Below are 14,485 nucleotides of genomic sequence, written 5' to 3' on the forward strand. Positions count from 1 at the left end.
GAATCAGAATAACAATAAAACATTTGCCACTAATTCATTTAAGGCTTTCGCTAGTATTTAACAGTAGCAGAGCCTGCTCTGCCCATAAAGGCCTCTCACCTCAAATGACCCTCCCTCTCACGCCCTGGATTAAAAGATTTATTCAGGAAGGCAACTGCTCCCAGGGATTGCTGGACTGTGGATGGACTAGCTTTCATATCACAGTAGAAAATGAATACTGACAAAAACTGTCATGTGACAGCCCCCAGAACTACTGACTATTTTCACACAGGCAGCTTCTTACCTGGTCTTGATCCACATCTTCATCTCCCGTAATAATGATCCGCTTCTCTATTCTGGTTTCTGAAAACCCTCCTTTCACAGTCTGCAATGCAAAAGGGAACGGGATGAAGTCAGAGGCTGGATTAGGAACTTTATAAGCACTTGCCTTAAAAAACTACTGTGGCCTTTGTGGGTGGAGAACATGGTGACCTGATTGCTTGGTAGGAGGTGGACAAAGGGAACACTTCACAGTATCACTCTACAAACTCAGCTAGTCTCATTCACATGAAGGCGTAGTTCAAGTTGCTGATGTTGATTCCTCCCTGGGATTAACAACAGGATCTGCAGTTCCCTCCCTCCCCATGCACTGCCCAAAAGGCAAAGAAGAGCTGACCAGCTCTCACTCCACGCCTGGAGATGGGAGGGGGACGGGAGGTGCTCTCAGAAAGACATTTTGATGCAGAAATGGCCTCTCTCCACTTGTCAACTGATGTCCAAATGGCACCTGTTTGGCATTGGATAGGTTGGGTGAGATATTAAAAAATGCTGGGCACTGCCTTTAACTGATCCAATAAAAGCTGGGGGGAGGCTTCAGTAGGAGCAGCATCAGGCCCTTGCCAAGCACTATAAGAATTCCACCCTACTGAAAACGTGTCCTTTTCCTTATGGCTTGGATTATAAAAATCCCCCCTCCCTTCAATAGCAACCACAGCTTGGCCCTGATGTATTTACATATATGACACACACGGTAAATTCCCTTCCCTTCTTAAATGCAGAACACAGTAAAAGAAAAAAAGCAAGCAAGAGATATATTGGCTCAAATCTACACTGCTGATGCACCTCATTAAATCTGCATTACACCTGGGATGAGTTTGGCCCATTAACTTGACATGGTAAATGGTTCTTGGACAATCACTATGTAAATAGCACAATGGGACAATGCACTTCCTGGCTACAGCTAGTTTAGACAGCGGTATCATTTCCCCTCATATGATCTGCAGTGTAATTTCTTTCTCCCCTCAGCCTTGTTGCTTTCTTTAGATATCCACATTCTATCCAGAAGCTGCTAAGTCGTGACCCATTCCAGGCTTCACCTTCTTACCTTCGTAACATGGGTAGTGGTGGAAGTCGAGAGGGTTTCTGCCGTAGCACCGAATATGCTGGTAAGACCTTCTTTTCCAGCAGTGGTGCTGGTGATCTACACAATATGCAAAGAACATCCATGTCAACAGGACGGAGAACATTGGGCCTGTGTGAGGACTGCCACTTCCCTCTAGCTTGCTATCAGTATGGAACCTTGGACTTTAAGCTTTGGACCTAAGGATACATCATACAACCATCCCATATTTCTTCATTCCTTCTGTCACATTCTCTTTTCCTTGCCTGTTCTGAGGCCAGTATTGTGACCTCATATGATGTCATGCTACAGAGACTGGAAGGTGGGACTCATTTCCCTTGCCATTGTGCCCTTTCTGCTTCTCACTGACCTTCCAACACGGAGAAGCAGTGCTAGCCAAGGCCTTTCATTTTACAACTTTATGGCTATTTGAAGCTGAGCAGCAGACGACCCATGTCTGCCCTAATCAGAACAGTCAAGGCCAGAAGCAGAAGTGAAGGGAAGGCCAGGGTGCCCCTTCCATCTGCCCCCCAAGTATTCACACTTCCTTGGGGCACAGGTCCTGTGAGGTGACCTCTCCAGTGGGCCTCACTCCAGACAGCGTAACCAAATGGGAAAGCAACTAAGAAGAAAGCACTGCCCTGTGAGGTGCTGAGTACTTCCTGTGAATTGCTGATCATCCTCAACTTCCACTGATGTCTGTAGACATTGGGATTAACCCAGGGAAGAGAATTCTGTATTTGGTGCATGATTTTTATTGAATCATAGCCTTAGCCCCTTAAGGGCAGAATCTTGTTTTGCAGGAAGGCCCCAAACAGCAGTTACCTATCTGCATATTGGCATTTATGAAATCTACACTTCTGCCACTTGGAGGTGCAGGACCACATACATTTTAGTTTTAGTCACTGAGCAGTTAGGACACTCACCCAGGAAGTGAGAGATGCAGGTTCTAGGTCCCCCTCACCCAGGAAAGGTTTGAACCTGTATCAGTTTGATGTCCCAGCCCAGTGTTCAAATGCCAACATCACAGGTCAGACATTATCCTCCTCTGGTATTTACCAACTAGTCTGGATCTTTGTTGTATAGAATTATATGACATATGGTCACCCAGCATACATGCAGGCACAGCTGTGTACCTGTCTGCGTTATCTAGTGCATACTGCACATGCTCAGTGGCTGTGGGGATAGTTACGCATCCACCCTGCAAACTGTGCACAAGTGCTAAAAATGGCTGAACGGCTGCTATTTGGGCCTGCAAAGTTAAATAGAATTCTGCCCTTTTGTGCTTCAAGACCTTCAAGACATGAGACCAATCCCCAGAGGCTGCTGCTCACACAAAACTTCCAGGGGTCAATAGGATCTCAGTCAACCTAAGTTTCAGCTCAGGGCACCGTAAGAACATGAGAACTGCTATAGCAGGTAAGACCAAAGGTCATGTAGATCATCTCCTGCCTCCAAATGATAAGTAGTGGGTGCTTTATAGGAAGAAACAGAGAAAGTTAAGAGTGACCTCTCCCCTGTCAACCCCTGCATGTTGTCAGTAGACCCTGCTGGGCCTATCAGTCCTTCAGAAATCTGTCCAGCTCCAGTTAATGTTTTGTGTGTTGGTTTGGGAGAGCAGAGAAGCCAAAAGCACCAGATTCCAGGTTCCATCTTGGTCTCTGCTCCTTACATACAGGTGGGATTACCAACCCATTCTCCCTGTCCTCAGCTATAGGAATCACTCAGCCTATGGAGCTGGTGCTGCCCATGCTGATGGCAGAAATGCAGAACAGTGCCTGCTTCCAGGAAAGGTAATGAGGGAAGTACTGAAGCAGCCTTAACTCAGAGCAAATTGCTAGCCTCTGGTGCTACCATTTAACAGCCAGTCCAGCCTGCTGCCATGTTCTGTGGACCTCTCTTTAGCAAAGGAACCTGGAAATTAGCAGCACATTTTCAACTCACCGGAGATATGGAACGAAGTTCTGTTGTGGGGCCAGTTCCCTTCCCCAGCTTGGTGCTTAGATCCTGAAAGAACAACCCTTACACTGAAGCACTGGCAGACACACAGCAGGAAGGATGAAAAGGCAACTCCCTCTGAGCAGGGAGTACCAGTGAAAAGCCAGGTGTTAGATACTGTCAACTTCTAGTGGCCAGAGGGCACTCCCATCCATCTGCTGACCCCAGTGGGACAGAACCCACCCTCCAAGCCTCAGTTCTCCTTGGGGCTGCTCCTTTCCCCCATCATCTGGCAATCTAAAAAGGGGAGAACTACATTACATGCCACCTTCCTGGAGCTACATGCTTACTGAGGTTGTTGATATGGTTTCTGTGGTGACAGTGTGGGAAGTGGCTATTGTCTCTTTTCCTCCTGTGATGCCTCCTTCAGCCTGCCAAGAGAAGGAGAAATCTGGTAAATCTGTGAGGATTTAGCTGACAAATGAGCTGCAGTCAGCAAGGATAGCAATTTGCTTTTTATACTTGCTGATGGAAAGCTGGTTTCTTGGAGCAGTGATGCACAGTGACACTTCTGCTAATGGGGTAAGGAAGCTGCAGAAAGTTCTTATGGTCCCAGATACAAGGTCAGAGTCATGGTGCCCTATGAATGAGCTTCCAAATCACAGCCCCCTCTGTCCTGCAGCCACAAGCCCCTCTCATCTGCAGTCATGGAGAAGTGCTCAGCAGCTCAGGAGAGGCAGTGAATGAACCCTGTATCCAAATGATGCATGTTGGAGTAGAGGAGTTGGGGCAGGGCTCCAGTGGAATGGTATGTGGACACTACTATGCTTGTGAAAAGTGCTATGGGCTCTTTAATGGCCTTGAGCAAATGGGACCTTGTTGTGATGCCTCTAGATATGAAAACCCAGAATTTACAAAGGATTTTAAAAACTGACATAAGTGAACAGTACATTTTGAAACCCTGAGTTGACTTTAGAGGTGGAATTTGAACAGATTAGAAAAAGTCCAGCAAAGAGCAACAAAAATGAATAGGGGCCTGAGAATGTGGAAAGGCTAAAAGACCTTGGGGTATTTAGTTTGGAAAAGAGAAGACTGAGAGTAGATGTGATAAAAGTCTTCAAATATATGAAGGGCAATTTTTAGAGAATTGAAATGGACTTTTCGCTGTGGCTACAGGGGACAAATGTAGGAGCAATGGCCTCAAGCTGCAAGAGGAAATTTAGGCTGAAGATTAGGAGGAATTTTCTTACTATGAAGGTGGTTGGGCATTGAAACAGGCTGTGGCCTTTCCATCCTTGGAAATTTTCAAGAGCATGTTGCATGGACACTTGGCTGGGATGGTTTAGTCAGGGATGATCCTGCCTTGAGCAGAGGGGCTGGACTAGAAGACACTGTGACGTCCCTTCCAACCCTACTTTACTATAATCCTATTTGTGCGAAGGGGCTCCAATCCCCAAGGGGTGGGGCTAGGGGAGGACTAGGTTTTGTTTGCCCAGCAGTCTGGGATTTTCTGGGAGCTTTGCTGGGACTTGCTGAGGCTTCACAGAGCACTTGGTAGGGCACAGCCTGCCTTCACGTTCTTTTCACCCAGCATCACTGAATCATAGAGTAAACCCTGGTTAGCACAAAGGAGCAAGTTACCTGTATTGTTTCCACTGATGTGACCCTCTGTTGCACAGAAGTCTCTGGTTCTGCCTTCTTCACACCAGATGCAGGGCTGACAGCCACAGCTTCTGTTTTCAAGACTGTTGACTGGGGAAAAAACACAGCAATTCAGCAACAGGTGGGGCTTTCTTTTAACAGGATGGAAGTGTGTTGGTTCCTCAGACTTGATTAAAATTACAACATCAGTGAGGCATGGACTGTAGCCTACGTGAGTCTCCTCCCCCTAAGTCCATGGGCACAAAAACACCTGCCAGGAACTACTGTGGGTGTGAGTAAGCCAGAAGTGAAACACTAGTTAGCATGGGGAGCCTTTGTGAAGTCACTCTCTTAGAGAGCCACACCGCTCTTCCAAACTGGCATGCTAAGAGCCTGGGCTGAAGTCACCTGCAGTGCTGCCAGCTACTATGCAAGCTCCCTGACATATCTAGTCAAGTGCATCCCAATCTCAAACAGCTGTTCCTGCTGACTGAGGGACAGAAATATTATTGCCAGTACCTGCCCACACTCCAGGTTACCACTGGAGAAAGGCAGGTGGAGTTCCCTAAGAGCCCTGCTGATGAAAGCTGCAAGAGGGATGGACTGACCCAATACACACCCAGCTGCCGGGCGCGTGCACCTTCCTCACTTCACAGACTGAGCTGGACTCTGCACTCCATTAGTGCAGAAGGGAGCTTGCAGCCAACTCCCCAACTGCAGACTCACCCCTACCAGGAGCTTTTGCTGGGCTCTATGCCAGGGTGGTAGTGGATGAATTTTAAGCTTCAGCTTCCACAATGTGTTCTTCCCAAGGTTCCTGTGGGTAAAGGACACTACAACCCCAGGCTTCAACTCAAAACCCCCAGAATGCCTCAGAAGAAGTGGATTAACTTTCTTGAATTCTTCCCCTGATGGAGTTATAGAAGACAAGATGATCCTGCCTTGAGCAGGTGGTTGGACCAAGTGATTTCATGAGGTCCCTTTCAGCCTTACTTTCCTATGAGCATATGACTTTCTAATTCTCCCTAATGGCCAGTGCAGAGCTGCATGGGGTTAACTTATCTTCAGGCAGAGGATTTACTAGGCTACCTGGGAGTTACACAACCACCTGGGGCATGAAAATGAGGACTCCAGTGAAGGGCCAGGCACTAGTATCTGGGTGCAATTGCCCTAATGTCAAAAGCAGGGAATCTGATGCTTTGGCTCCAAGTGCTGGGACATACAGTCCAATCAAAGAGACACCACTGAAGGGAGATGCAACTCCATGGTGAGGGACTGAGGAGCTGAACCCTGTTCCAGATCTACAGGGTTCACCTCCTGGGATCCTGCCTCTACCCCTTTTCACTACAGAAACTGGTCAACTTTTGTTCCTGTGGCCACTCCATCTGCAATTTGTTGAGCCTGGTGATAATGGAAGTACTTGCACAACAGGAACCACCAGACATCTCTGGGGCCTATCCCACCAGCCTTTGGGTAAGTGGCTCCCCCCTCACCTTCATGATCACAGGTTAGTTCGCCGTACATGTCTCAACATGCATGCTATTTGTTGAACTCATGCAACAAAAAGGGGCACAGCTTTTGGTTAAGAGAGACACCCACCCATCATATATCCTTCTATGGTAAAAGTGTTGGAGTTGCCACCCAAACGCAGTGGATTACAGGAAGATGATGATGATGATGATGACAACTTTTTTGGTTAGAAGATATACAAACACTTGCACTACAGAATCATGCACCCAGAGGAGATGAAAACAGCCATGCAAAACAGATGACAACATTCATTAGGGCAAAACAAAGCCACTTGAAAGGATCCCAGGGTTGTTTAAAAGCTGGCATGCTTTTCCAAACAGACACGTGAAGGGCATGCTGATCAAGCAATGCCAGATACCAAGACAGAGAACATGGTGAGATGAGGACACAAACAAATCTTGATGGTATGGCTTCCTTCTGTACCTCAAAATGGGACACTTCTGACACATGGTAGAAGACCTTCTCCCCTTCCTTGGCACTTTCTTCCTGGCCAGGAGCTGTTTTGTCAGCATCCTGAGAGGAAATCGAACCTTCAGCTTCTGTCTCACTCTTATCTCTATCAAGCTCAGGCAGACTCCTGGAGATGTCTTCAAAGGCGGTGCCATGGAAGTCACTGATAACTGTAAAGTCCACCTCTGCTTCCAGACTGGATGTTGAGCTGACCGTAATGCTTGAGCACTTACGCTCGATAGCCAGATGGTTGTCCTTCAAGAAGACTGAATCCTTCTCCTGGTCCTGCTCCTCATCCCCGGTGTCACTTTCAGGAGCCTTGTGCCGAGGCGGCTTAGCTTTCTCGTCTGCACCCTCCCTCAATCCTGCTCTCTGAATGAGACACAATGACGGAGAAAAGCTAAGACTGTAAGTACCAAACAGGACAACAGAGCTGGCTTTGCCAAGAGGAGAGAGGAGGAAGTAGGGGAAGGGGAGGAAAGAGGTGGCTGGGGAAACGTCACAGCGTGGGATTGAAACACAACTCAAACATGGAAACTGAAACCTTTTTGACAGCAGCAAGTTTGCAGAGGGAATAGTTCAGTTTGATTTGCAAAAAGCAATTAAAAAAATCAATATTAAAAAAAGGACTGATCAAATAGAAATGCTCCAACACGTCCAGGGGCGCATCACTGAGCCTGACGGAAGCAGATGTGTACAAAACAACAGGTATGTTTCGATATACGTATAAATGGCTCAGAGTCTAGCCCCATCAGACATCAGTAAAGTTTGGCACAAAAACAAACAAAGAAGGGAAAAGAGGAGAGGCTAAGAGTCAGAACGCAAGAAAAGAAAAAGGCCCCATCAGCTGCATACATTCAAGGAGAAGCAAAGGAGCTTGTCAATTTCACCGAAATCACCCCAACAGGAGTTTTACGCTCATTTGGGTTTGGGCACTGCTCTTGTTTTTATGTGCTCATTTTTATCGGATATATGAAAGCAAGGGTCAGTGCAAGCTCATGGCTGCCCCACAAGCGGGATGGCCAGGACCTCTGCCCGCAGGGCCTGAGCTGAAGGGAGTGCTTGCGTAGAAACCATTTCAGACTATGTAACACTTCCCCAAAGGTCACTTCACATTCAGAAAGGACCCATCACAGATGAACATATTGCTTGTTTAATCAGTGTAATTGACAACAAGATCAGAGCAAAGGGACACCCTCCCTCTCCTAGCTCCTCTTTATATACATACCTCTCACCTCTCCCAACAGAGGGTAAATTCACTCTGACCCTGCTTGCCATTCAGCCATCAGAAAACTTGAATTACTCTTTTGTTTCATTTTACACAGTGATTAAGGAGAAGCTTTCAACCCTCTTTAAAGACCCAAAGCCCCCTGATGTCAAAGGAAAGGCTCCCAGTGACTTCAAAGGAAAGGCTCCCAGTGACTTCAGGCGGGTGGCAGACTGGGCCTACATGTGCAGACATATCCCTCAACCTGGCCCCAACTTGGGTACTTTTTTGTCTGTGTTACTGGTAGGTTGAGAGGTATGAGAAACAGGGTTTCAAACAAACTCAAGAGGAGCATATATATGTATGTGTATATATATATCTATATATATAGCAGCTCTGTAATGGGGAAAGGAGTCAAAAGCATACAGTTCTCAGCTGGTTAAGGTGGGCTTTCATACTGGGGTAAGAAGCAGTTAGTAAAACAGCACTGAGACCTGGGAGACCACTGGAACAGCAGTCTTTAAACTCTCTTCTCTCGGGGTGGCTTTTATAGATGGGCCAGATAAATCCTTTTCTTCCCAAGATGGTTCCTGAGATTTGCTCTGGATTAGAGAAAAGGGTTAGTCTTAAGGAGCAGAAATAACTCTACAAGGAACTGCTCTAGTGTCTTATAAGTGCGGTAGAAAGCTATTTCATTATCCAGCCACCAGCTTGCCGAAGACAGGGGAGGAGGGCGTGGGGCTGACAAGCCAAGCAAGAAGGGATATCAAATTAAGAAATGCAAGGGTCAAGCTGGAAGCGTGGGAATGTTGCTGCTATGTGTGTGTGTGAGTGTGGCAGATACAAAGCTCTCTGGTCCACCCTCCCAGCCCCTTCTTGCTCCAGGGCATGAAGCTTGTGTGCCCAGTTTCACGTTAGCAGCTGCCATTCTCCAGGTGGCCAAACTTGTCAGGAATTCACAAAACAAAAGCTGATGAACCGACTGGCCAGCAGGTCTGCAATCAGCAAATGAGCCAGACCACATACACATACATAAAGGACAGGGAATGCAAAGCGACCGCTCTCAGTCAATGGATGTGTGAGGTGCCATTTAACATGATAATAAAGAGCCACACAACATGCGTATGAACTTTCCATCGGGACAGTTCATCGGAGAAGTTACCACAGCTTCTGCCAGTGTGAGTTCACAGCCGGAATCGGGGGAAGCGAGTCCAGTATCATCTTCCCCTTCATGCTCTGAGTCAATGGAAATGTCTTCCTTTGAGGATGGAGGCTGGGAGGGATCTCTGCTGGCTGCATCTTGTATGACAGCTAAGGCTCCCACACTGGACACTTCCCCAAGGTGTATGGCTCTATCATCTGAGGTGCCTGAGAATGTGGGAGATGGAGAAAGCCCCACGTCTGACTCCAGGTAATGAGGCAGCACCAGCTGATCACGGGCTATTCCTGATAGTGGCTCAGTTTCAGGAGCACGGGCTTGTAGTCCTGCTTGGGCTGCCCTTCGCTCACCAAAGTCTGAGCCGCAAGCTTCACCTTGCTCAAACATCTTAATTTTAGAAGCCACCGACGTCTGCTCATATGTCTCGCTGCCCCTGCCCAATGAGGTATGCCAGCCAGCTGGGAGTTCAGGCAAAGCCAGCTCCACGGGCACTTCTTCTTGACTCATGGCTTCCACAGCCCTGACCATAGACTTCACAGACCCAGACTCAGGTTTCTGTTTCCCACTGGTAGTTTGTGGGTCTTTGCCAACTTCAGCTGTAGAACGAACAGGCCAGGACAATACTTCATTTCCCTGCAGTGGGTGAGGGTGGGCAGGAACAGTGTCCGTTTCTTCCAAGGATGTTTTAACTTGGGTTGCCTGTCCTGGAGCAGGACCATTCCCAGGGGACAGTTCTCTCACCCTGGGGCCTATGAATTGAGGCATTTCTGCTGCCATGGGGCCTTTGTCCTGAGGGGGCTCGGGTGGTTCTCTTGCCATGGGACCTTTGCTTTGGGGCACCTCTTCAGCCATGGGGCATTTGTCTTGGGGCAGTTTTCCTATTACCAAGCCTTTGACTTGAGGTTTTTCTCCTGCCATGAGGATTTTGTCTTGAGGAGGCTCTTCCACCTGGGGCCCTTTGTCTTGAGGCAGCTCTCCTGCCATGGGGTCTTTGTTCTGGGGCAAGTCTCCTACCATAAGGCTTTTACTTTGGGGTGGCTCTGCCACCTGGGGGCTTTTGTCTTGAAGTGCCTCTCCTTCCTCGGGGCCTATATCTTGAGGTGGTTCTCCTGCCATGGGGCCTTTGTCCTGAGGTGGCTTGGGCAGTTCTGCCACAGGGCCTTTGCTCTGGGACAGCTCTCCAGCCATGGGAGTTTTGTCTTGAGGTGGCTCTCCTGGCATGGGGCCTTCGATCTGAGGCAGCTCTCCAACCTGAGGGCATTTGTCTTGGGGAGGCTCTCCCACCTGGGGGCCTCTGTGTTGAGGCGGCTCTCCTGCCTGGGGGGCTTTGTCTCGAGGCGGTTCTCCGGCCACAGGACTTTTGTCTCGAGGCGGTTCTCCGGCCACGGGCCCTTTGCCTTGAGGCGGTTCTCCGGCCACGGGCCCTTTGTCGTGAGGCGGTTCTCCGGCCACGGGGCTTTTGTCGTGAGGTGGTTCTCCGGCCACAGGCCCTTTGCCTTGAGGCGGTTCTCCGGCCACGGGCCCTTTGTCGTGAGGCGGTTCTCCGGCCACGGGGCTTTTGTCGTGAGGTGGTTCTCCGGCCACAGGCCCTTTGCCTTGAGGCGGTTCTCCGGCCACGGGCCCTTTGTCGTGAGGCGGTTCTCCGGCCACGGGGCTTTTGTCGTGAGGTGGTTCTCCGGCCACGGGCCCTTTGCCTTGAGGCGGTTCTCCGGCCACGGGCCCTTTGTCGTGAGGTGGTTCTCCGGCCACGGGGCTTTTGTCGTGAGGTGGTTCTCCGGCCACGGGCCCTTTGCCTTGAGGCAGTTCTCCGGCCACGGGCCCTTTGTCGTGAGGTGGTTCTCCGGCCACGGGGCTTTTGTCGTGAGGTGGTTCTCTGGCCACGGGCCCTTTGCCTTGAGGCGGTTCTCCGGCCATGGGCCCTTTGTCGTGAGGTGGTTCTCCTGCCATGGGGCTTTTGTCTTGAGGTGGTTCTCTGGCCACGGGCCCTTTGTCTTGAGGCGGTTCTCCGGCCACGGGCCCTTTGTCGTGAGGTGGTTCTCCTGCCATGGGGCTTTTGTCTTGAGGTGGTTCTCTGGCCACGGGCCCTTTGTCTTGAGGCGGTTCTCCTGCCACGGGCCCTCCGTCTTGAGGCGGTTCTCCTGCCGTGGGCCCTTTGCCTTCAGGTGGTTCTTCTACCACGGGCCCTTTGTCGTGAGGTGGTTCTCCTGCCATGGGGCTTTTGTCTTGAGCCGGTTCTTCTACCATGGGCCCTTCGTCTTGAGGCAGTTCTCCTGCCACGGGACTTTTATCTTGAGGTGGTTCTCCTGCCATGGGCCCTTTGTCTTCAGGCGGTTCTCCCTCCTGGGGCCCTTTGTCATGAGGTGGTTCTCCTGCCACGGGGCTTTTGTCTTTTGGTGGCTCTCCTGCCATTGGGCTTTTGTCTTCAGGCAGCTCCCCTGCCTGGGGGCCTTTGTCTTGAGGCAGCTCTCCCGCCTGGGGACATTTTACTTGAGGCAGCTCTGTGGCCACTGGGCTTTTGTCTTGGAATGGCTTTTGCACCATAGGGCCTCTGTCATGGGTTAGAACTTCTGCTACGGAGCTTTTGTCTTGGGGCAGTTCTCCCACCACAGGGCCTGTGTCTTGAGGCGGCTCTTCTGCAGTGAGGGCCCTTGCTTCTTGGTCCTCCAGTTCTGCGGCACTGGGAAGGGCCTGCTCTGGGACCTCCACAGGGGTCACTTTAATTTCAATAGCTTCCATCTGAAGAACCATTTTGGATGTTTCTGATTCATCTAGCTCACCTGTTTCTACTTCAATTCCTGAGTTTATGCAAATCACTTCCCCTTTCAACATCAGGCCACCTCTATCCTGCTTTTCTGGCCCTTTCAGGCTTTCTCCCATGATAAAGCACTGTGTTGCACTGTCCTTTTCTTCATGTTGCTGGGAGATCTCAGACTCTCTGCCTTCACTGGATGGTGAACCAAACTTTAATTCTGGGGTTGGCCTTTGGTGGTCCCATGCCTTCGATTCCACCACTATAGAGCCTGCACTGGATTCACTGTTACCTTTCAATTCATTGTCTGTTGGCTCAGGAGACTTCTTTTCCACTTGTCCTGGTGAACCTGCCTGCTCCTCTAGGTTAAAACATCCTTCCAGCTGTGCACCATCATGACGTTTTAGACCTGTCTCATGCTGGTCTGATTCTGTCACTGGTTCATTGGTCTCTGGCTTTCCTTGGTCATCTGCTGGGGTAATAGGGTGAGATTTGTCCTTTCCTTCTGTAACTGCTGAGGCAGATGCTGGCTCAAGCTCTGGGCTCTTTCCTTTGGCACTAGAAATGTCTGCTTTGATTTCCATGCCCTCTTTTTCATCAGAAGGAGGCTTTCCTTTCTTTTTTGTTCTGAGATGGATTGTACTCTCCTTCTCATCTCCTTCTATACACCCTAAGTAGATGATCCTTTGTGCAGGAGAAGACTCTGTCTTGTCATCACTAAGCTCCACTTTGGCTTTAATGCCCTCAGAGGTAAGTATTTTGGACTCCTCCTTATGTGAGGCTGGTGAAATAGACCCAGGTTCCTCCATAGATTTCTTCCTTTTTTCATTCGGTAGTTCTGTTCTAGCAAACTCAGACCTTTGTCCTTCATCAGGTTTGGAATCTTCAGGTTTTTGGCTTTGCTTGATGAGATCTTCTAAATGGCCATCTGGCTGCTTCAGCTCTTTTGTGGTCACCTCTTCTTTTCCCTCTTTGGGCTTCTTCTCTTCCTTCTCAGCTGGCAAACTTTCAGCCTCCCAAATGGGTTCTTCTCTAGTTTCTTTTTCATATATTTCATCGTCCCACACAGACTCAAAATCTTCTGGACTAGCAATCATTTTGCCTCTTGTACTGGTGTCTAGTTCCATGCTTGCTGGTTCCGTCTGTACTGAAGGTTCTTTGGCTTGTCCTACTGCAATGTCCAATTTTGGTAAGCTCTCACTCACTTTCTCCTCTGAAGTACCTGCTTCTTCCTTCTTGCTTCCAACAGCTTCCTTTAGATCTAGCTCTTCCAGCCTAGAAGTTTCTCTCTCTATAAATACCCAATGCTCTGAACCCTGCATTGCAATTGGAGCAAGAAGAGTTAGCATCAAACATACTTTACCTTAGCAACTTATCACTGTTTTGTTAAGTAAAAGAAGGTTGATACACAGTAAGAATCTTGGCATTTACATGGTATTGACTAACCATCACTATTCATGCAACAGTTGGGGAAGACATGTGTGTGAAGGAGTTAGCAACTCATTCATTTGAGAGCAGGTATTAAAAACCTATGGGACCCAATTCTGTGAGTTTAGTGTAGATACTCATGGAACTAGAAAGTGCTAGTCTTTTACAGGACTGGGGTCCTAGATGTTTTTGAATAGTTGGGACCAAAATCTACTCTTGGCTACAGCCAGTTGGATAATTTTCAAAATCTGAATTTTTGCTGAAAAACGGGTCAATGTTTTCAACAAAAAAAAATCATTAAATGATCATGTTTTCCAACCAGCTGCTGACATAATGTGAATTTGAAGAAGTTGGATGTGTTTGTTGAAATTCTGAATGTCAATTAAAATAGAAATATTTTTTTCTTGAAAAAATTTAGGGAAATAATTTCCCATTTTTGACCAGATTTTCTTTTTGCTTCACCCATGTATGTTGATGGGGTAAGTAATAAAAGGATCTAACTTCCCATTAAAGGAAAGACTCAATCAAGCAACATTGTATAACATGGATTGGTTCCAAAGAACATCAAAGCTTTGTAAAGATTTTTAAAAGAGAATTGGAAAGAGGCCTTTATCCACAGAAACAATGTTTTTTACTGTGCTAGAAACCCCTGGCTTCAGCCTCCATCCCTGACTTTCTCCATAGATTTTTGTTAGGAAGCACCGTGTTTGTTTAAAATGAATTTATCTGTCTGTAGAGCCCTTTTTGCCTTGTGATAGAGTATATCAACCAGCTAGCTGCCAGTTATATCCCAAACTAGACATAAGTACCATCATTTCCTAGACATGCCTGACAAAGTCAGTCACCTGATTGTGGAATGCAGTTATTGTCTCCCTTGGCTTCCCAGCTTTTCACACAGAGCCTATCGGAGACAACAACTTAATTCAGTTTCTAGCAAAACTGAAACCAAGCAAGTCAGAAGTGAATGATCAAAAAATGTAACCTAGAAAAGCAGGACTACTGGAC

At 48.2% G+C, this 14,485-nt stretch overlaps 1 protein-coding gene across 8 annotated transcripts in view; it reads right to left on the reverse strand.

Annotated features, from left to right (window-relative positions):
- The window catches only part of EPB41L1 (erythrocyte membrane protein band 4.1 like 1), a 183,482-nt gene that overhangs the window by 4,095 nt on the left and 164,902 nt on the right, over positions 1–14,485 (reverse strand). For 7 of the 8 annotated variants that reach the window (XM_090020535.1, XM_090020531.1, XM_090020536.1 and 4 more), the window contains 8 exons: positions 9,307–13,368; positions 8,639–8,746; positions 6,911–7,309; positions 4,958–5,068; positions 3,667–3,747; positions 3,323–3,385; positions 1,364–1,459; positions 284–364 (listed from right to left, as the gene is read on the reverse strand). In XM_090020535.1, the coding sequence (XP_089876661.1) occupies positions 284–364; positions 1,364–1,459; positions 3,323–3,385; positions 3,667–3,747; positions 4,958–5,068; positions 6,911–7,309; positions 8,639–8,746; positions 9,307–13,368 (5,001 nt within the window). The remainder of the gene's footprint in view (positions 1–283; positions 365–1,363; positions 1,460–3,322; positions 3,386–3,666; positions 3,748–4,957; positions 5,069–6,910; positions 7,310–8,638; positions 8,747–9,306; positions 13,369–14,485) is intronic. The other variant, XM_090020537.1, reaches the window with a different exon arrangement.

The sequence above is a fragment of the Crocodylus siamensis genome, chromosome 10 (assembly GCF_052110815.1).
Source record: "Crocodylus siamensis isolate JL-2025a chromosome 10, ASM5211081v1, whole genome shotgun sequence".
NCBI classification, from domain to species: Eukaryota; Metazoa; Chordata; order Crocodylia; family Crocodylidae; genus Crocodylus; species Crocodylus siamensis.